The 23,718-nt window shown below is 46.2% G+C and overlaps 1 protein-coding gene across 4 annotated transcripts in view; it reads left to right on the forward strand.

Annotated features, from left to right (window-relative positions):
* Positions 1 to 16,497, forward strand: part of SEPHS1 (selenophosphate synthetase 1) — a 326,681-nt gene extending 310,184 nt beyond the window's left edge. For all 4 annotated transcript variants that reach the window (XM_085652954.1, XM_085652953.1, XM_085652955.1 and 1 more), the window contains exon 9: positions 15,157 to 16,497. In XM_085652954.1, the coding sequence (XP_085509080.1) occupies positions 15,157 to 15,371 (215 nt within the window). In that variant the 3' untranslated portion in view covers positions 15,372 to 16,497. The remainder of the gene's footprint in view (positions 1 to 15,156) is intronic.
* The last annotated feature ends 7,221 nt before the right edge of the window (positions 16,498 to 23,718 follow it).

The following is a 23,718-nucleotide window of genomic DNA, read 5'->3' on the forward strand; positions in this document are numbered from 1 at the left end:
ATCACAGCCCCATAGTCTGCTATCAAGTTGTAAATGGGTATACTTGTCCTCTGGGCTATACAGGGTGCTGCAGAATCTCAGCACATAACTCTGGGCTTAATGGTGTACATCTCAATAATCGACCCTCGGGCCATTCCCATGTGCTGCAGTATTACAACCTGTGGCTCTGAAATCAAGCTGTATATCACTATACACAAACTATTGCTTTCTTGTAGTATTACAGCTTATTGATCCAAACTGTACACCTCCTAAGCAGGAGCCAGGGTAGTGTTAGAAACTGCAGTTTTACGAGATGAAGTAGGTCTTGGTTTGGACTGTGTGTCCCGATTTCCGTTGTTATCTTACCATGCCTACCTAATCTACACTAGATACGTACCTACAATAATTGTATGATTAAACGAAACATATAGATATCCAAATAAGGCTTAACTTAAAAACTACAACTTAGTTTACTCACACTTGCCCATTTAAAATCTTACAATTCCTATTTTATTATTTGTAAGTACATTTGTGGGTCTGTTACACTTCAGATATATTGTACAACCAAGTTAAATTATCACACCAGTTCCTGCTCTTCCAACAAAAATAACAAATACTACATACAACATCAATATATAAATAAGAAGCCAGGCTTCTTAGCATTGTTAATGCTTGTTGGATTTTGGGCCCCAATTGTAAAGATGTCGTTGTCAGAGGTGTTCTTAAAATAGAAGTTTATCACACAGCTAAAAAAAGTCTCTAGGGGAAAGGTTTCATAATTTTCAATGAGACTATAATGTTTTTATTTTCTCATTGAGGTTGTTATGAAAAGTTCATGGTGGACTGACTGTTGAAACAGTGTTAGCTTGCATCTCATTAATGGAAGAGTATGGGGAGGGTATGAGGTAGCAGGTAGATGGGACAGGTACAGCTGATGTATTAATGACAGAAAGAGTTCTTGTATTTACGTCTCTGCTAGCAGTGCATTACAGCCCACCTATGGCTTACCATTGGTTAGCTTCAGAGCCACTCTCATTTGCTTTGTTTGCGTTTATCTTGGCATGCGTGCATCACGTCCTTTTCTTGTGTTTGGCCCTCCCCTGGAGTATGAACTAAGAACTTGTGTCTTTCTACTACTCCCGTTTTTGGAGCAATTTCTTTTGTGCAGTGTAAGATCCTGCCTGACCAACTGTAGGTATCTGCCTAAACATTTTGAGGACTTTTGGCTATCTCTGATGGACAATGCTTGGGACCTGATGTTCCTAATAGAAACCTGCCTGAAGGAGGAATCCAATCAGGTCCTGATCCTTGCTACCCCCTGGATTTTGAATCCTGTGCATTAACCGGGCGGAGATGAGATTGGGGGGGGGGGGTTGGTGGTCATTATCTTGAAGGATACTTGGGAGATCTCTACCTCCAAGTTGATCAAAATAGGCAAGATTGAGGGTCTGACCTTCTGCATCAACATCTCGTCAGCATTCTTCTTTGCGGGGCTACTGCTAAATATTATTATATATAAATTGCCCTCATAGCCTTACGCTAGAATTATGCAATGTCATTGCCCAGTTGTTATTACACTATGGCAACTTTACTGTCCTAGGAGATTTCAATCTACATGTAGATGATGCTAGCTGCCCCCAGGCATCCCTGTTAATTTTGCCACTCAATGGCTTTAACCTTACCCAGCTTGTTGCTTCACCTACTCATAGAGCTGGCCACACATCAGATTGAATTTTTCAAACAAATCTGAAAGCGGAGGATCCCCTATGCATGGTATGGACGGACCACTTCCTTGTCCCTTTTTGTTCAGTGTGGAGACTAAGCAACCACGTGGTGGAAAGCGAACTGAATTAAAGAGGAACTGGAAAAAGGTCACAGAAAAACCTTGGGATCAGCCCTCCAAGCAACGGAGCCACGGCTGTCGGACAATCCCAACAGTGACTCCTCCTGTATTGACTCGTGGATGGCGTCCGCTTTAAATACAGTGGCACCACTCAGCTCAGTAACTACCTCCAATGTGACACCTTTGGCCCCTTGGTTCTCGGCTGAACTTAGAATGAAAAAGAGCAGTTGCAAGAGGTTGGAGTGCTGCTGGAGAAAGTCCTGCAATCCCGCAGCAAAAAATGAATTTCCGCAAGTTGATTCGGTCTATGAGGAGGGAATATTTGGTTAGTCACATAGAGAGTTCAGAGAACTCTGCAAAGGAAATATTTGAAGATTGTTAGATCTTTTAGAAGTCCGGCAGCGATGGACGGTTTCATCCACCCCTCCCTGTGTACGAGTGTTTCAGATTTCTTCTAAGAAAAAAATCCTAAAATTGTATTCCTCGTTTCCGGCTGGGGCCTTTGCTACGCCACAACTTATAACCTCTAGCACCTCTAGCTCCTTCTTGGAATGTTTCCTTATAACACTTGAGAAGTCATTGGCTGAACTTCTGAGATGCAAGTCAGGCTCTCCAGGGGACCCCTGTCCTCCCCAGCTTTTTAGATCAATGGCCCAATTGTTAAATCTGAAACTGAACCACATTTGGAACTCCTCTCTTAAAACTGTCACCTTCCCAGGCATTTGGAAACCAGCCTTCTTACTACCATTGCTGAAGAAATCTAATGCTGATCCAGCTGTGCTCAGCAACTTTCGACCAATTTCACTCCTGTCTGCACCCACAAAAATGTTAGAGAAACTGGCTCAGTGACAGCTAGCTGATTTCATAGAGGCGAATGGCCTCCTTCACGACTCTAAGTTGAGCTATCCCCCTAGTTACAGCGCAGAGGCAGCCTTGGTATAAGTGGCTGAATCAGTGACACTGACTGTTGATGGTGGCGCATCGGCCATGTTAGTCTTGTTAGACCTATCAGCAGCGTTCAACACTGTATCACACTCGATACTACTGGAAAGATTAAGTCCGCTTGTGTCCAGGGTGTGGCACACTCTTGGATTCCGTCCTATCTTGAAGACCGCTCCCAACAGGTTTTTCTTCGTCCATTTCGATCTACACTAATACCTCTACTGTGTGGAGTGCCTCAGGGCTCTGCCTAAGCCTGCTGCTCTTAACATCGGCTTGACGCCACTATAGACTCTAATTGCATCTTGGAGGGTGAAGGTGGTCTTCTATGCGGATCACACTCAGTTGATGTTCTCTTTTAAAGAGCAGTCTACTGTTGCCTTCCACAAATTCAAGGAGTGCATGAAATATATTTCTATGTGGATGAACAGTAATTGCTTGAAATTTAATACAGATAAGACAGGTCTTGTTTTTTAGTCAGGCACCTCCTCCCCTTTCGCGCCGCTGGTAGCCCGTAGAGCTAAGTTCTCCGCTGGTTCCGGCGAACTCGGCAAGAAATCTTAACATCAGGTGGGAGATGGATCGCTCTTTTACGGCGCAAGTACGGCATCTCTTTTCAGCTTGTTTACGGAAGCTGAGAAAGAAAATTCTTTTTTTTTTTTTTTTTGTGAAAAACCTTTATTGACGTTTCAATCATTTACACGTATGGGCCTACAACCCCCCGGGGCCGGCCGCTAAGCAATCAGAACAATAAAAGCACATGTAAACACAGGCGGCACCTCGGAGAGCAAAGTCTACAATACAGTATAGTCCGGCCAATGAGCCGCTCAGGTAGGACACCAGGAGAGAAAGGGTTTTTCATTTTATAATAAAACAAAACAGTAGGATCAGGTGCCAAACAGTTTCCCAACAGCGATAAGGGGCAAGGATAAGAGACGCAAGCAGCAAGCAGCAATACATTGAATCAATGGCGCAGACACGGGAAAGTACGGATGGGGAGAAATATCAAAGATAGTTGCGCCTACAGGTCCCCGTACCTAAAGCCCAGCGAACCCCCCGGAAACTGTGGCACACATTAAGAGCAAGCGATTCACAATAAGAGAGGTGTACCGCGCTGATCCCAGAAAAACAAGCAAAAAGAAACAGAGAAGAAAAAAGAGGCCATGGAAAAAGAGATAGACTAAAGAGTCCCCTCCCCCATCCCCCCACCCTGCACCTCTGCGAATGAGTATGGCCCCACCCCCCAGCAGTGTGCCTGTCGCCCTGGAACTAGACCCGAAATATAGAAGAGACAGGGAAAAAAGGAGTAAGAAAGAGCCCCCCCAGACGGGGGGGCGGAGGGAATGTAATGAACTGGAGGAGGGCCTTCAAAACATACCCCCGGCTTCTCCCTCCCGCACGGTGAAGTCTCCCCACAGCAAACAATTAGCAACACCAAGTTGATCATATCAAAAAAGGAGGGGGGGAGTGGGGAGCATTATGCACCAACTATGCGAATAACCATGAGAGCACGCAACCATGAGTCCGCCTGTCTACTAGGTGACCACTCCCGAAGGATCAGCCTCAGCCTTGACCGCTCTTTGCGATTCTGCCCATGCCTGCCCCTCGACCCAGCACCATGTCCGATGTCCCAAGGTACAGGAGTGTCCAAAAACAGTCGGGAAGCGACGCACACAGGTGGGGTGGAAGTCTCTGAGCATCAGCACGGACCGCTTCATGGGGGGGCGTCTTTTCCAGTGCCGCCCCAGGATCTGCACTGCACACAAGGTCCAGACAGGCTGAAGCAGTCAAATGAGACACACGTTGCTGGAATCGTCCCTGGGCCGCCGGAGATTGCGCACGGGACAAGGCCACCATCTTCCGCTCAGGGCCAATACCTCCGGAGCAGATCAAGCCCACAGTTAGCCGACCACACGGTAGCATACTGTCCGGAGTGTCCGGCTGTACACTAATCGCGGGGGGGCCGCAACATCTTCCTCCTGTGTGCAGTGTGGAAAGCCACTGTGTACTTGTGGACCAGCATGCCGCCACTGTCCCAACGCTGATACCACACCATCTAGCTTCCTCCCCAGGACCCCGGCGCCATGAGCCAAGGAGTAATGAAGGGCACCAAGGGCCTCCAGGAGGTCGCCGTACCCCAGAGCAGCTCTCTCCGATCGCTTTGCCACACTCCCGACCGTCACACACCCCCAGTCCCGCTGCGTCCCAGCGGACAGGATGGTAGGCTGCATAGTGACAAAATGGCCGCTGGGAAGGCCCGACTCGTATTGGGGCCAGGACCCCGGGACCAACGCCTCAAGGTCCACGTCGCTGAAGACCGGGATCCTGGGGGAGGAACAGATTCAACCGTTGCGCGGTCACGGGCAATAGTCGTCTCCGCCACGGACCAGCTCCCGCAAAAAGCCGGGAGCAGCCCGCAAGGATCAGGCCGAACCAGGGACGGCGTCCGGGCAGCTCACCGTCAAAGGCAGGGGCAAACACCACAGAATCCGAGAATTGCACACCCGGGCATGTCCTCGGTCCGCAGCGCTCAGCAGGGGGGGAGCGACCACAGCAAAATGCAGGCCGAGGGGAGCACCACTCCGGCGGACCGACTCCACCCAGTCACCACAGGCCGCTGTTGTTAAACTGCCGCCCGGCCAAGGCGTCCACTCGAAGTCCCGGCTTCGGGACCGCACGGGCCGCAAAGTTCAATCGCTGATTTCTCCGGCGGTACTGCAGTCAGAAACCTCAGGGTCACACGATCGGTTGCCACTTTCGTTTACGAACACTATCTCGTAGCGCAGAATAAGGATCTCATGCAGGATATCCGTGCGGGATGCGGAGGTTCACGGAGCCGGGAATCTACGCTGCCGTCCCGGTCGCCATCTTGGCTCCTCCCCCCGAGAAAGAAAATTCTTACTTTTGATGCTGGAGGAGAGTTGCAGGATTACAGTCCATGCTTTCACTTCACAGTTGGATTACATCAACAGTCTATATCTAGGGTTGCCAGTCTACCTGATTCATAGACTACAGATAATTCAAAATGCAGTGGCGAGGTTAATTCGCCGGGTTCCCTTCTGTCATCATATCTCTCCCCAATTGACTGGTATGTTGACTGCTTGTGGCTAGGAGGATAGATTTTAAGTTGCTGACTTTTGCTTTCTGGGCCATGTTTGGCTCTAAGCCCAGGATATTTTAAGCTAAGGCTCAAGCCATATCGACAAGAGCGGACTCTGAGATCCAACTACCAGCATCTGCCCTGCGTCCCTCGATCTGCCAAGACCCGGCAGGTCCTTTTCAGTCAGGACCGCAAGATTGTGGAACTCTCTGACTAGTCATTTGCGCCAGACATAAACGAAACATGAGTTTAGAAAGATCCTAAGAACCTGGCTGTTTAGGCAAGGGGTAGTTCTGTTTTGTTGGCTGTTCTCTCGCTGTAGTCTGCATAGCGCCGGGAATCCTCTGACTGAGGTAGCTGCGCGCTTTACGAATGTTCATTGATTGATTGTTCAATTGATTGTGTGGTTTCAAGCACTCTATATGAGTGCTTGTGTTTTCAGGCCGTCACCCATATCCCAGTCCATGTTGATTTTTTCCACTCCGACCTGACCCCCCCCCCCCCTGTCCGTGTTGTTTTCCACCCCTATGCCGCCATCCATTTCTTCTCCCCTCACACTTGATTGCCTTTGTTTGTGATGTCTGTGTTTTCTTGTTCGTGAGACTCCTTTGCTTTCAGGAGCTGCTCCTGAATGCAAAGGCAGATCCCTGTCCATCTGCTCCCACCGTCCCTCCTGTTATTGTGTAAGCCCCCCACCAAAACACAACAAAGAGCTATGACGCGGACACTGCTGGCCATGTCATAGCACTTTTTACCTTCTCCCCACCCGCCCTTCACCCCCTCCTTGTGTTGCTTGCCCCGCCCGCCATGTTGTGTTCCTTGATGTCAGACAAAACAAGGATTTGCAATGCAATTGGTCTCGCATTTGCGAGAGTTTGAGCTATTGGCATTGTAAATGACAATGCCTTTTACATGTGTGTTTTGAAAACCTTCAAGCGGTGTGTAAACACTCACTTTGCACGTATAGTCCTTGCTTACGAAAAGCACGGCCGGTAGTTAAAGAGGAGCTGTTACTGCCAACCTTCCTTCTCGTAAGCAAGGACTACAAGTACAAAGTGCTTGTTTACGCAACACTTGGAGATTTTCAAAACAGATACATAAAAGGCATTGTCATTTACAATGTCAATAGCTCAAACTCTTGCAAATGCGAGACCTATTACATTGCAAATTATTGTTGAGCTCTGAGACAGAGGATGCTGCAGCCATTGGACGGCAGGGACCGTGAGGCCAGGCCATGTGTTTTCAAAAGCTAGAGGAAGGAAGAGGCAGCTGTAGCCAAATAAGACCTCGTTTTTTGAATGCACAGCAAACGTGGCAAGATAAGAGCACAATTTACTTCTCTGTGTACAACAGAGCTCTGTAAACTCGTCTCGAGTGCTCCAGCTTAAAGAAATAAATAGTGCTCATAAGCTCTGAGTAACAACACATGCAACAGGGGCAGTCCTTGAAAATGGGCGCAGCTTTCAAAGCACTCATCCTTAATACAGCATGTCTTGTAGGGACACCACAAGCGCTGACCTAAAAATGGCTGTCTGTGCATTTCATTTGGGATGACTGCTTCTTAGGAAACAGTGGCGCTTGTGGTTTGACTAGATGGTAACACCTGCCACAATAGGGGAATATGAAGTCCAGCAATGACTACGGTTCTAGTTACGAGGTTCTACAGATAAGCATCCAATTCTGAGCACTTCAAGTGGGTGCCTGCAGAGAAAGTGGGTGTTAGGAAGAATTCAGGGATTGTCTCACCAAGTGCAATCTTTGCTTTGGGTCCTAGCCTGTCTTTGGTGCGGATGACGAGGCGAGTATACAGACCTGCGACAGTCCCTACAGCGTAACTGCAGTCCTGCACACTAGTCAACATTGTGACTTGTTTCTGTCTCTCTCTTTAATGAGTGTGAATTAGAGTGTAACTTGTGGGGTAAGTTGCAGCATTTTTGCTTACCTTTCATCACTATTGTTTGACACTGAGGGCCACGGAACACAATGCTTTAGTGTAGTAGTGTACACTTCACACACATTGTAACGCAAAGCAAGCTGTAAACCGGTTAGACTAATACTGTGTTGTGTTCACACATGACCCACTGTGATGTACACATTCTAGTGCACATGCGCACAAATACAAATCCTCGTTCTCCCTGGACTCACCTTCCATGTCATCGTGCCCCATCCGTAATCAGCAGATCAGCACCAAAAACCGGTGTGCTGCTGAAACTGCACCTACGAGGGCTAAGAGATTCCTTTGATATTGCCTAACCATGCTGCCTGTGTGTATTGCTGAACCATGCTGCCGGTGTGTTTGCGAGTGGCAGAGCCTGTTCCCTCCGCGGAAGTAGGTTTTAAAATGATGAATAGAAGCAAAACTTTACTGAATCTGCTCCATATGTCTGGAGTAGGAAATAAAAAAGTAGTCCCTAGGGGAGTATATTAACAAATGCAGCATAAGGAAACTGTAGTTGGCCGGTGCTCCCAAGTGAAACACTGAAGTAATGAATCTGGAGCACCAACCAATGAGGAGCCTGCAAAGAAGACTGATACAGGAGTCAGTCTGTGGTAAGCAGCAAGAGGGATTACACACGTTCTATTCCTACAAAAGGTCTTGCAGACAGCGCATGCGCGCTGATGCTCAACCTAAAAACTATATGACGTGGCCAGAGCTGGCTGTTCTTGTACAGTGCACCTACATTTTTATCCACTAAGGAAGGCTTGAGCACATAGCATTTCTCTACCATGCAAGAAGTGTTCAATATCCCATGCAAGGCTCCTTCTGAAAATTCTCTATGTTTCGTGTAAGATTTCCTTTTACATTCTTTCAGTTAACATTCATTCGATCAGAGGCTGTCGAAAACAAGACAAACCTGCATTTGTAGGCTTTGTCTCCCCGTGTGATGTGCCCTACTTCTTCTTCTTTGGTAGACGGTAACAACCTTTCACTCATCCTAAGTGCCAGTAATTCTCCATGCTTTGAAGAGAACTGTAAGAATTAATAACAGTATAGTTCGAGGCACATAAGCTGCACATCACACGCTAGCATAGTAGATTGCCATCTGGTGTTGGGCTCGGATGCTTGCGCATTGTTGTTTTCTTGGAAGAAGTCTTTGTAGTCACGAGATAGGTGACTCCTCCCTTGGACGATAGTGCGCATGGGCATCAACTCCATCGTTAGATTGTTTTTTTTCTGCCATTGTGTTCGGATGCAACTTTTCCGCTCCGGTTGGAAATCTCAGTTCCAAGCTTCTCGAAGCGCAAAAATGTACAGAAAAACCATCAAATCACCTTCATCTTCGACATCGATTTCATCGGCTCGATTCCAGCCGTCGACTCGGGCCGCTGGGCCTATCCACGTCGTAAGGCCTACGGCTCATGGAAAGGACGCCTTTCAAAAAATGCCCCCAGTGTGGAGCAAAATTTCTGCACAGTGACCATCACAAGGTCTGCAACCTATGCCTATCACCTGAACACGACGAGCCTGTGCATCCGTTCGTTCCAAAAAGACCATCCGAGATCGAAGGGTAGAAGACACATCATGGCACAGAGACCAGCTCCGGAACCAGAGGACATCTTTGATGAAGGCCCCGATGTCCCAGAAGAGGATTTAGAGGATCTCGAAATCATACCTGAGGCAGAAGACTCAGACGACCTCATCACTCCTGGGCAACGTGTGAGTACTACTGTGCCTGCCCCAACCCCTCCAAAACCAAAGGCAGTGGTTAAGACTTCGCCTGTTGGCCCCATTCGAGACCGAAAACATCCTTCAGAAGCCCCGCCTCCGGGCTCGGCTCCGAAGAAAAAAGACAAGCCTTCCGGTAGCTCGGGACCGAGCAAACCGCATGTCATTGTCCCGACGGCACCTTCGGCACCGAAGCCAAAAGAACACTTGGCGCCGTAATAGTCTCCGACGCCTTCCACCTCCAAATCGGCCCGACCACGCCAAGGCCCATAGAGCCAGCTCTGAAGGTTCCCAAGCCTAAAGATCCAGCTTTGGCTCCGAAACTAACATCCTCGGCACCAAAACAAACGGCTAAGGACTCTTATACACCTCCTAAAGCCAAAACCTATAAGGATCAACCACAACCTCGCTCGGAACCGAAAGAATCGGCACCGAAAACTTACCGAGGAACAACAACTTTTTCACCCAGATCCCATCGATCTAAGGCAGAAAAAGATTTATATCAACCCAAAAACTGGACATGTCACAGCTGTGCCATGTAAAAAACGAAAAATGGATACACCATCTGCTCCAGTTCCTGTACACAAGAAGGACTCTGCAATGTCGCCTATGCCCCCCTTCTTCTCCTACACTGCCTTCTAACCCACCTCCTCTGCCTACACCACCCTTACCTGTAACTTCTCCACCACATACACCACCTCCGGATGATGATGATGATGATGATGATGATGAGGACCTAGGGGGTGGGTGGGGATCCTAATGACCCGTTCACGGATCCAGATACCTCACCACTTGATTATTGGGCATTCCCTATCCCAACAGACCTACCAGACCCACAGCCATATCGCTCAAAACCATCTCCCCCAGATGATCAATTGGGGTTTGGCCAATTATTAAATAGAGCTGCACTTTATCATGGTGTTACAATGCACTCCGATGCACCAGAGATTTCCTCTTAGATACTTTTGAACAATCCCAAAAGTCGGTGCAAATATTACCTATGATCAAAGGAGTCATTAAGCATGCCCCTGCAGTATTTAAAGACCCCGTCCGTGCCAGGGTTCCTAACCCTAGAATAGAAAAGAAATATAGGTCTGCCCCTGAGGATCCTACTTACATCAAAGGACAGTTGCCTTTGGATTCTCTAGTCGTTTCCAAACACGCCAACTCCCAGACCTCCGGAGATGCACCACCCCGGATAAAGAATCCAAACTGTTAGAAGCTTCTGGCAAAAGAGTAGCAGCATAAGCAGCTAATCACTGGTGTATTGCCAACACCCAAGCACTACTGGCACGATATGACAGGGCACACTACAACCAGTTAGAAAATCTCTTACAACATCTGCCTGACCAGTCTAAAACCCAGGCAAATGACCTTATCCAAGAGGGCAAGCTAATTTCAAATGCCTCAGTTAAATGTGCACTTGACGCAGCAGACACTGACTCTAGATCAATTAACACCAGTGTGCTCCTTACACAACATGCCTGGCTCCGCATTTCAGGCTTTAAGCAAGAGGTACAAACTACCATACTCAGTCACCCATTCAACCAAGAACAGCTATTTGGGCCGGCTGTAGACACTGCCCTTGAAAAAATGAAAAAGGAAACCGAGACTGCTAAGTCCATGGAAGCATTACAGTCTCCACAAACGCGTGGCTCCTTTCAGCGCTCCTTTTACAGAGGAGCCTCCAAAAATATGGGCGCAGACACCTCATCTACATTCAAAGCCACTACACAAACATCCCCCAGTAGAGGATATTTTAGAGGCAGATACAGAGGGAACAACAAGGGACGAGGTCGAGGTAATAACACTCACACCTTCCCTGCCACAAAACAGTGACTTTTCTCCGCCCCCCCCCAGACCATCCCACTCCAGTCGGGGGCAGACTAACGCAGTTCCTACCTGTCTGGAACTCCATCACAACAGACAAGTGGGTAAGACAAATTATCCAGTATGGTTACTGCCTGGAACTTACAGCTGCCCACCCACACATACCGCCCAAACAGCGTCCGATGTCCGCAGACCATCTTACACTCCTCAAACAAGAGGTTCTCTCACTGCTTCAAAAGCACGCAATAGAGCCAGTTCCCTTAGAGCGTCAAGGAACAGGGGTATACTCACTGTACTTCCTAATCCCCAAAAAGGACGGAACTCTGAGACCAATACTCGACCTCAGACCCCTAATCTGTATACACACTCAGATCATTTCCATATGATCACTCTTCAACAAGTGCTCCCACTACTGCAACAAGGCGATTTCCTTGCCGCACTAGATCTCAAGGACGCCTACTTCCACATTCCCATACATCCTGCTCATAGGAAGTACCTAAGGTTTGTGGTGGACGGACAACACTACCAGTTCACAGTCCTTCCATTCGGGGTAACAACCGCGCCCAGGGTATTCACAAAATGTCTTGCAGTAGTAGCAGCACATCTCAGAAGACAACAAATTCATGTCTTCCCGTATCTAGACGACTGGCTAATAAAAACCAAGTCATTACACCAATGTGTTCTACACACTCACCAAACCATCCAACTATTACACTTGGGGTTCACTATCAACTACCCCAAGTCTCATCTCCAACCCTCTCATATCCACCAATATCTAGGAGCTACCATAAACACCTCCACTGCCCTAGCATATCCCAGTCCAGCCAAGATAGCCAGCATACAAGCTCTTATCACAAAATTTCAAAACCAACACTCTCTTCCAGCCAGAGTGTTCATGCAGCTCATAGGCATAATGGCATCTTGCATCTTCATTGTGCCTTATGCAAGACTGCAAATGCGTCCCTTACAGGAATGTCTAGCACGTCGGTGGAACCAGGCTCACAGACAACTTACAGATCTGGTGTTGGTGGACAGCCGCACACATCGCTCTCTACAGTGGTGCAACATACCAAACTTGTCTAAAGGGCGGCCATTCCTAGAGCCTCTTCCACAGATAGTGCTGATAACAGACGCATCACTCACAGGCTGGGGAGCCCATCTCCTCGGACACACCACTCAGGGCAAATGGACCACTCAACATAAAGTGCTCCATATCCATTACCTAGAACTGCTAGCAGTATTCCTAGCACTAAAATCCTTCCAACTACATGTACAAAACAAGGCTGACCTCATCCAGACGGACAACATGACAGCCATGTATTACATATAAAAACAAGGAGGCACAGAACATTTGGAGATGGGCCATTCCTCAGAACATATACCTACTTGCAGAACACCTTCCAGGGGTTCACAATCAGATTGACGATCTGTTAAGTCGACGGACACAACAAATCCACGAATGAGAACTACATCCCCAAGTTTCACTGCCCTTTTTCCAAAAATGGGGCCAACCAGACATAGATCTGTTCACCACACATGAAAACGCAAAATGCCCAACCTTCGCCGCCAGGTTTCCACACCCGGAGTCAAAGGGCAATGCGATATGGATGAACTGGTCAGGCAGATTTACGTACGCTTTTCCGCCTCTCCCACTCATTCCACTAGTGGTACGCAAGCTCAGGCAGCAGTCTCGCAAATTGATCCTAGTAGCTCCCACATGGGCACGCAAGCCGTGGTTCACAACACTGCTGGAACTCTCTCTAGTTCCACACCAAAAACTGCATCTCTCCCGGTCCTTAATAACCCAGAACCATGGAGAGATCAGACATCCAGACCCAGGTCAACTGAATCTGGGGATCTGGCTCCTGAAGTCCTAGAGTTCGGTTACCTTAACCTGCCACCAGACTGCATGAACATTATAAAAGAAGCCAGAAGGCCTACTACTAGAACTTGCTATGCTGCAAAATGGAAAAGATTTGCCCTTTACTGCACTAACAATAATATACACCCACTGTATGAATCCATCCAGAACATCATTTGCTACTTACTACACTTGCAAAGATGTAATTTAGCATACTCATCCATATGTCTCCACCTAGCCGCATTAGCAGCTTACTTACAAACTCGACAGCACTTGTCACTCTTTAGAGTCCCTGCGATCAAAGCCTTCATGGAAGGACTTAAAAGAATTATTCCTCCCAGATTACCACCCTCTCCAGTGTGGAATCTAAACATTGTTCTTACTAGGCTCATGGGGCCCCCATTTGAACCTCTACATAAATGCGAACTACAGTTCCTCACATGGAAAGTAGCTTTCCTTATCGCAATCACATCCCTCAGAAGAGTAAGTGAAATCCAGGCTTTAACCATACAAGAACCATTCTTACAATTACATCGTAACAAAGTGGTTCTTAGGACAAATCCAAAATTCCTTCAAAAAGTCATATCTCCTTTTCATCTCAACCAATCAGTGGAGTTACCAGTGTTCTTTCCAAACCCAGACTCTGTAGCGGAAAGAGCTCTTCACACCTTAGATGTTAAAAGAGCCCTTCTTTATTACATTGACAGAACTAAATCTTTCCGCAAAACAAAACAATTGTTTGTAGCTTTCTCTCCACCACATAAGGGCAACCCCATCTCCAAATCTGGGATTGCTAGGTGGATAGTTAAATGTATCCAAATATGCTTCCAGAAAGCTAAACGCACACTAACAGTTCCCCCTAGAGCGCATTCCACACGCAAACTAGGGGCTTCCATGGCATTCTTAGGGAACATTCCCTTAGAAGACATTTGTAAGGCAGCCGCCACATGGTCTACAACACACACCTTCACTAAAGACTATTGTGTTGACGTACAAGCAAAGCAACAAGCTTCTGTGGTCCAAGCTGTCCTTAAAACTTTATTTCAAACTGCTGCAACCGATACAGGTGACCACCGCTAGGGGAGATACTGCTATATAGTCTATGCTAGTGTGTGATCTGCAGCTCATATGCCTCGAACGGAATATGCTACTTACCAGTATGCATCTGTTCTTGGCATGTAGAGCTGCAGATCCACACACACCCACCCACCTCTCCAAGTCCTGTATCTGTTCCAGCTTTATCTTACTTAGATATCACACATAGACATCTCTTCTCTTCTACTAACTCCATTTCCCATCATGGCGAAAAACAATCTAACGATGGAGTTGATGGCCATGCACACTATCGTCCAAGGGAGGAGTCACCTATCTCGTGACTACAAAGACTTCTTCCAAGACAACAACAACGTGCAAGCATCCGAGCCCAACACCAGATGGCGATCTTCTATGCTAGTGTGTGGATCTGCAGCTCTACATGCCAAGAACAGATGCATACTGGTAAGTAGCATATTCCTTCCGAAGCGTTTCGCAGGCCCCTGCAATGACCTCTAGGGAGGGCTATGGACATCAGTGCATCCTTGGATTCTCGGGGGTTCCTCGCACAATCTGCAGGGGTTAGGTATTATGATTTTGGGTCACGCTGCTGGTAACTTGACTTGGACCTAGGCTAGTTAAATATACAATTACAAAATACGAAATGCGTTAATTGAAATAAAACTTTATAATTTTGAATGAATATGTAAATTGGTGAGAAACAAACTATAAGCATGTTTTATGAGAAATGAAAAGGTTTTTTGTGGGAGAAAGATCATTATTGACCAGTACCGAAATAAAGACTGAAAGGGCTATAGCTTGTGAAAAAAAATGTAGACTTTGAAATATGTTGTAAAAGTAACACATTGCTTTTTTCCTTTTTTTAAAAAAAAACTTGTATGTAGGTGGACTACTGATATGTTTACCACGTGAACAGGCGGCACGTTTCTGCGCTGAAATTAAGTCTCCAAAATACGGGGAAGGCCATCAAGCGTGGATAATTGGAATTGTAGAAAAAGGCAACCGTACCGCCAGAATTATAGACAAACCTCGAATTATTGAAGTTGCACCACAAGTGGCCACACAGAATGTGAATCCAACGCCTGGAGCCACTTCATAATCTAGAAACGAGTAACGTTTTGTTTTTGTTTTTAAATAGCTCTATTCCTTAGAACAGTACAATGAAATAATTGTAAAATATATAAATATATATATATATCTAGTTGTCTACCCACTCAGTGGCCTTAGGTCATTGTACGAGCGGGTATGATTAATACAATTGAATAAGATTCATTGCCTTTTTTCCTGTTACATTAATTGAAGGGGCACCTAATTTTGAGGCAGCTTCTAAGTTGAAGAAATACATTGTTATCAAATACTGATGATTCATTTTGAATCTTTAGACACTTTTCTTGCTGCAGTGGCTCTTAAGGGTTTTCTCTCTTTCACACACATCACTATAGTGTCAACGAGCAGTGAGTGTCCTTTTGCTACTGGCCCAATTCTTTTGGGGCTGTATAAAGCACACTAGGCATATACTTTCCACTTGATCAACAGTGGGGTATGTTCATGCTTTGCATTTATAGTTGTGTACACCCTCTAGCATTTACGCAGAATACATTTGCTTGGAAATATTAGTATGAAACTAAATTTTTGATGCCTGTTTAGCTATTGTAGAAAGTTAGTTAAATGAGTATTTCCTGTAGTAAAAGACTGCACAACAAATTTCAGTCTATCTCAGAAGTATATCTTTTATTCGTAATATTGCTAAGAGGGTGCCTTCTGTTAAAAAAGGAAGCACTGATTTTGCATGGAAAGTGCTTTAGTTTTAAGATACTCTTTTATACATTACTCTAACCGTACTATTAATGTTTTCATTATCAGTAGCAAAATTGTAAACCATAAAATACTTGCTTGCTTGTAATGTGCGCAAAAGTGCAAAAAGATCTTGACGACCAAATGATGGAAAGAGTTCCTGTGCATTTAACATTCAGTATATGAATAGTTGCATCTTTTTAAAATATGATCCATAACAAACATTCGGGTCCGTGATTAAAAGTGTTTAAAATTTTATATTTTGTATAGTGATAGCATGAGTTTATTTTTGTTTCTTTAACACATGCAGCTGTTTCTAATGCTCAGATTCATTCTGTGCACGCTTTTGTGATCAGTAAAAAAAAATCTACATTGCCAACATTACAGTTCGAACTTGAACCCAGTTATTCAAATAAATATTTAATTTTTTATTGGTCTTGTACAACGGAGTGCCATTTATTTTCTTGTTTGTGCTATACTGTGATTAAAAGAACTGATGAGAGAACCCATACACATTTTTAGGTTTGACTTTTTGCAGCTGTCTCGAGACCTTATGTGATCAACTAAAAAAATAAGAGGTTATGGTGTTCTACAAAGAGGTGCTTTGGCTCTGCCCACATATTGGTGGACAGGAGTACAGAATTTAATTGAGAAGAATTTGTGCCAAAAATGAGTGCTTGTTGCACTCCTGCTGATTCTTAACAGTTTCCCCACACCTTTTATGGACGCTGCTTCAAAACATAATAACGCAGCAGCATGCAAGCGAAACCCTTTATCAATTTGCAGTGCTATTGGCCAAGAGGGTTTTTCCCTATTGTAAAGATGACACTGATGCACTTGAGCATTAGAGCATTATCGTCACCTCAATAAAACCTAGGACACTGTACAGAATTCCACATTGCTCATTGGTATGACATTTACACGTGTCTCTGCAGCCTTTAAAGATTGTCAGAGCCATCCTAGGTCTGTTAGACTCTGCGTTGTGCTAATTGTGTTGGGCTTTGCTGCAGAAGCCCAGAGGGCAATTAGTCGGGAACCAGGTGGTGATACTTCTCTGTTGCCAAAAGTGCGGCAGCAAGTGCAGGCCTGTTACGTTGTCCTCCAACCCCTTCCTTCCCTTGCCAGGCTGCTCTGCTCGGGTGGGTCTAGCAGCTCTGATAATACTGCCCTGACTCCTCCTTCTCCCTTACAGGTTCCACGATTCAGTCCTCTCTCCCCCCTCCCACCTGCTCTTCCCCGATCTCCCACCCCTCACCTGTTCCCTCCCTTGTAAGTCCACAATGCTACCCTCCCATCATTTTATGTATTCTACCCCGGGCCACGCTGCTCTTGATGACGTGGCACGTCCTGTAATGCTGCCTTTCCGCCAGCCCCCTACTCTGCCTCTCCAGCTCGCTCCACACTGAGAGGGTCATCACTGTGTTGAGTGTAGGGTGAGCACCGTCTGTAGTGTGAGCATAGGGTGATCAGTATATCTGAGTGTAGGCAAATACTGTGCCTGTGTAAGTATCCAGTGCTTGCTGTGCCTGTGAGTGTCATGAGCGCGGTCTTTGTTTGAGTGAAGGTTGAGTGCTAGGCTTGAGTGAATATAGGCTGTACGCTCTGATTGGGTGTACTGTGAACGCTGTGTTTGAGTGAAGACTGAGCAGTCTGCATTTTGAGCACTTTTATGTGCTTAATACATGAAACACAGGTAGGCAAAAACGCAGCCATGTGCATGTATTTATTTGCATGTGTTAGCACATTAAAGCCGGACCTGTTGTCATTGTCAATGCTTCTTACTCAGTTTGGTCCTATTGAAACATTTTATGTAAAACTTGTAACATTTTGTTGAGACCCAAGAACTTAGATTCGCTTTTCTGAAGGTCTGCTGTTCATGCAAAGAAAAAGGCCACCAAGGGCATCACAACAACCCAACGTTGGTCTGCAGTTTCACATCACTTGCGCACCACACCCTAAATTTCAGTTTACAGCCAACCAGTGAAAAATACAATATGCTATTGAATTTCTAATTGTTCACGTCACCAAGTATTTGTTTCCTTTATCTTTGGTATATACAAAGAAAGAAGATCCATTTTTAAGTGCCTTACTTAGTTTTTATTTTTTCCAGTTTTACACAAGACTGTTGCAGTACTTTGAGGTCTTTGTGATAGTCATTGCTGTTGTAATGGCACACTTTTTGGCCAACCATTGCATGGCTTGCTTAGTTTGTCTGGGCAGTCTGCACCTGCTTAGCTTAAGCCCATCCTGTATGGGCATTGTTATGTATTCCATTTTCAGCATAAGCTAGGTTTTGTGCAACATAGATAAACCTTTGGTAAAGAACACACTGTATATCCAGTGCAGTACCTGCTCTCTACATTCCATGCTCTACTCCATGGCTTCATAGGAGGCAGCAGAAGCCTGCTCTTCTGAGACTGCCAGCCAGGGGTCAAGAGCATAAGAATGAAAAAACATTATTTTGGTACCACATGAGTGATGGCACATAATCTCTGGCATTTTGTTAGGTCTGTGGCTCTTTGAAAGTCCCGCCGGAGCCCTCGCCTCACCCACCCTCTGACCCGTAAGTGGTTATGGTGAGCTGCAGGAAAGGGTTTCTGGTAACCTCACACACCTCTTAGTTTCCACCTTGGTAGTAGAGGAGGTGATCATCCTGGGACTTGAGTGGCAATGATATTACAAGGAGAGCGGGAGCCGTGACGTTACATGGACTCGCCCTCGCCTCGACTCTTCCTCCTGTCTGCAGAGTGGAAGCTTTTAAGAAGGATCTACCCTTGCCCCGTAAAAGCAGCAGGACCTGATTTCTTTCCCGGTGGGGAGCCGCGTGTGAAGCGGACTCCAATTCCCGGCATCCCTGGGGGCACGCGCACCAAACCGGTTGCCAGACGCGCCAGGAGGCGCTTAAATCTACGCCAGGGCTCCCGCAGCACGTGGGTACGCCCGGGCCAAGGGCGGGCCCTTCAGAGCCCGAAAGAGGCCGGGCTACACTATTTTCATCTTGTGATCCGGACTTACATGGACATTAATTTGAAAATTGGGACTAAGCTACGAGGGTCCGAGGGTTTAATTCTGTAGGCATATATCGTCATATATTGTTGCCACTACGAACATCAATAGAGGAAGATGGCACAGAAAACATTGAACAAACGAAAATCCTTAACAAGACAGGGAGTGGTGGCGACTTTGGATGCCTTTTGTTACAAGCAGAGTCAGCCCTTATCCATGAAATCGCTCTCACTGAGCGAAGAGTGTCATTAGAGCCACAATTCCCCCTAAGCTAGCCTGCAATGTTTGATCCTGTAGACCTCACTGATCCCCAACATAGTTCTTCGACTAGCGTATCGCTTAGTCAGGCACACGGACCTATTGACGCCCCAAAGACAAGTGATACATCAACTCGACCCAAAGTAAATACCAGAGGACAAAAAAGTAAGAATACTTTGTGGCGTAGTCCTCTAATCCAGCCTAGTAAAAGAAAAGGTCAGGGCCCTAACAAGCAATCTAACCCTGCACCAAAAAGAGGGCGTAAAAGCAAAATCACGGTGGAGGAGGAAGAGGAGGAGTAGGGGAATTGTCCAGTTATTAGTATCACTAACAAGGAGTCTATCCTAGCAACTCTATCCCCCCCGCAGGTTATTGATAGCGGGGAGTTTTGGACAAAAATGGGTGAGGTTGTCTCTGTTCTTTTGAACCCACTGATGCAAAAGTTATCCTGACTGGAAGCAAGAATAGTAAGCTAGAAAAGCTCGCAGGTAGTGCTCATACAAATCAGACCGTTCAGTCACACCCAACTAACTAAGTCTGCCCGGGTCGAATAGGAGTGACAGATCCATGATCGTACAGCCTGGAATTTCTGGCCCCGGCACAGTGGAAGCACCCCAAAATGCTCCATAGAATCCCTCTCTTAAGTGTCATAATATGGCGGTTTTGACTTAGCCACATGACATAGCACAGGCCCCAAGCACCATTCAAGAGCGACTGCTGAACATCCAAAAGGAACCCCCCCTAGTAGACCTAACTACACATGCAAAAGGGATGCCCACTTACAAGCTTTCCAAAGACAAGAAAACCTGCCACTGAGAGGTCCCCCCGATATAAACACATTACATCTCCCTCCAGAAGCAACGCATTACACTATTGTGTTGGCCAATGTCCCTATGTTGACACATGGAGCTAGGGAACATTGGACAACACTAAAAAATAAATTGCTACATGAGATAAGTACAAGGTCAGGATTATTAAATCCGCTCTTTTCAGAGTTTAAAATGGTCAGACGATTTGGCTGGATAGGAAGATCTAAAAAGTCACTAGTGGGTGACTGCGTGGTATTAACTTTTGGGTCACCAGACCTAGTTCAAACAATACTAGATAGGGCGGGCAACTGTTCAGTAGAACAAATGGGGATTAATATTCTACCATTGGGCTATTTCTATAAGCCACCTGGCACTATACAGCTTTTACCAGGGGAGGACAGATGAGGGAGATGGAGACAACAGATATACCATTCCAGTGAATAACTACTATGATGTCCTCAATACCCTAGATGACAATGACTGACTAAAGCCATTAAATGGGGGTCCAGCTGACAGAAGGGATACTCCAAGGTGCAATCCGATTGTAGCATTAACTATCACTCAACAGATAGCACAAGAGCCTGTAGATCCTAAGCCACCGCATTTGCCAAATGTGAGGGAACCCCCCCTCCCCGAGAGATGCACTAAGAGCAGTTTCCCAGTCCATCAACGAGATATAAGTAAACAATCATTCATGGCCCAAATACACGCCCCTACTGGTAACCCTGTGCCCCTGGGTCAAGCGGCGGAGGAGGTCGAGGGAGTGGGAGGAGTACAAAGTGATGAATTACATGGAATCCCTAATATTTGTATTAAAGAAGGTTTACCACTGCAGGCGTATAAAGGCCAACAGCAGGTGAACTCACTATTGGCAATCCCAGAAGTTGATCATTCTACAGCTGGGACTGGCTTACGGCCCTTGGGTAAGAAGGCTGGAGGCCCTAGTCAGTCATTGAATGAGCCACCTAAGCTCCAAATATTATCCTGGAACATTGCAGGCCTCTCTTCCAAACTAGATAACCCGGAGTGGGGGGTATTTATACAAGATAACGACATCTGCATGTTCCAGGAAACCTGGGCCAGGGAGGCTACACCTGGACTAGGCTACGCAAATTTTAGTATAGCAGCCACATGTGGGGGAAGGCGAAGACCAGCGGGGGGCTTTAGCATCTGGTTTGCCATACACCTAGGATGCTCAGCGAAACAGGTAAAAACAGGTAAAGACATTCTCTAGAGATATTCTGTGTTATCTTGAGTTTTTCTACCAGGATCAAGATAGCATTGATTAATGTTTACTCACGTCCAGTAGGATATGGCCAAGAGCCTGCTACCCTTGATCTTCTATCATCCTTTTTGCCCACCATCCTTGACAATAATTTGGTAATTTTGGCAGGCGACCTAGATTGTCAGTATGAACATTTGAAAGATTTGGATGCGGGCGACCCCAATGATGAGGACTTGCACTGGGCCATTCCGGAGCCCAATACCCTGCCAACCCGGGCTTGGACACCACTGGTAATTCTAGTGAACACCATCTCATTGAATTACTCCCTCAGGGCATGTAATGGGCGTTCTAAATCTGATTCCCCTGCAAATTTCACCTATAATAGACCGGGCTGCCCCTCTTTTCTAGATTATATTTTGGTGAACACCAAATCATGGTACCGGGTAATTGATTTTAAGATCGACCCCAGACACGACAGTGATCATAATGCCCTGATTCTTGAAATGGTTACGCCTCACACCGGGGACGCTCCAAAGGGCCATTCTCCAACTACCTATGGGCTAACCCTAACTAGTTGTAGGAGGAGAGTAGGATGGGGTTCACTTTGCCAATCCCAAGAAAAGCTAGCCTCCCTCTATCGAACCGTCATTCTATTTCTGAAGGTTGCAAAACAATTGAGTGAGACTGTTGATTCTTTTAGTTCATTTATTGAAATTGCGGAAAACCATCAAGGTCTAGTAGCTGCCCTGGCCAATATCTTTTTCCCTAAAGCACGACCAAAGGAAAAGGGGGCACCTGGGCATCCCTGGTACGATGGAAACTCCCACAAGGCCAATCAAACCCTTGTCTTAGCTATTAAATCTAATGACGAGTGTCAAATAAAGGCTAAGTAGTTAGTATACAAAAATATTATTAAACTAGCTAAAAGAAACTGGGAAGAAGATAAATGGGAGAGCTTGAGAAACGCATTAAGTAACAGGAACATGAGGACTTTTTGGAATCCAATAAATACAGGCTCCAAAGAGGGTAAATCCGCAATCGAACCAAATCTAGGGGCAGAAGTTTGGAAGGCCCACTTTCCGTCCTTATATTCCAGGGTAGAGGGTGATGCCGGGCAAGTTACAAATGAAGGTTCCCACCAACAGTCTTCTTGCTCCGACACCACAGAAATGTCCCTAAAAGAGATAACGGATGCTATAAGCCGGGTAATCCTTGCAAAAGCCCCAGGTCTAGACAAGATCCCCGGTGATCTCTTTCGTACTGAACCCAGTATCTGGGCCCCGTACTTATGGACCCTAAACAGTGCTATTCTTCAGGGAATGGCGATCCCCACGACTTGGTTGGGGGCGGAAATCATTCAGATTTATAAAAAGGGCTCGCCCCTACATCCTGCAAATTATCGGCCCATCAGTCTCATTGATGTCACTCAGAAAATATACGCCTGAGTGCTGCTGGACCGATTACAGAATTGGATGGAAGAATATTCTATTCTTGGCCCATATCAGGCCGGTTTTAGAGCAAAAATATCCACTATTGACCAATCTTCAGGCTACAATTACTGCACTGGAAGACAGTGATCTTGGAGGGTGGCAGCCTCTACATGATGTTTGTCGACTTAAAATCCGCATTCGATTTAGTTCCAAGGGAGAAATTATGTGCTATCCTTTTCGACCTGGGTGTCCCCCGTATCTGTCATAAACTGAAAAGATTACATGAACATAATTTTGCCCAAATTAGACATGGTAAAGATGGAGAGCTTACTGATCGCATACCTGTAGAGAGAGGTGTACGACAAGGGTGTGTATTGGCCCCGACCCTCTTTTGTTTATTAATGGCTTAGTGGAGGCCCTGACAGCAGGGAGGGATATAGATGCTCCAAAGTTGGCGAACCGCAAGGTACCAGCCTTGATGTTCGCCGACAATACCCTCCTGCTGTCAAAGTCACCTATGGGAATACAGAGGGCTCTGGACACTATCCATTCATTTTGCAAGAGTAGGGGCCTGGATATAAACGCACAGAAAACTATATATATGGCTTTTAATGCAGGGTACTCTACACAACCCAATCCCCAATTAGATGGAGACATTTTAGAGAAGGTTTCTGTTTGTGAATATCTGGGATTGTCACTTACCGAGAAAATGGAGTGGGGTGTACGAATAAAGAAGGCAAGTTTAAAAATTGGCCGAGACAACGGGAGGGTTAGCAAAGTTGCAGAAGAAGTGCACACACAAAACGATTGGGCCGGTGTTGGAAATATATAAGGCACAAGCCAGAGGGGCTGCTTTGTATGGGGCAGAAATCTGGGGCCATCTGCCATCTGACCATCTCCCTAAGATTGAGAATTCCTTTGTCA

Source organism: Triturus cristatus, chromosome 4_1, assembly GCF_964204655.1.
Source record: "Triturus cristatus chromosome 4_1, aTriCri1.1, whole genome shotgun sequence".
NCBI classification, from domain to species: Eukaryota; Metazoa; Chordata; class Amphibia; order Caudata; family Salamandridae; genus Triturus; species Triturus cristatus.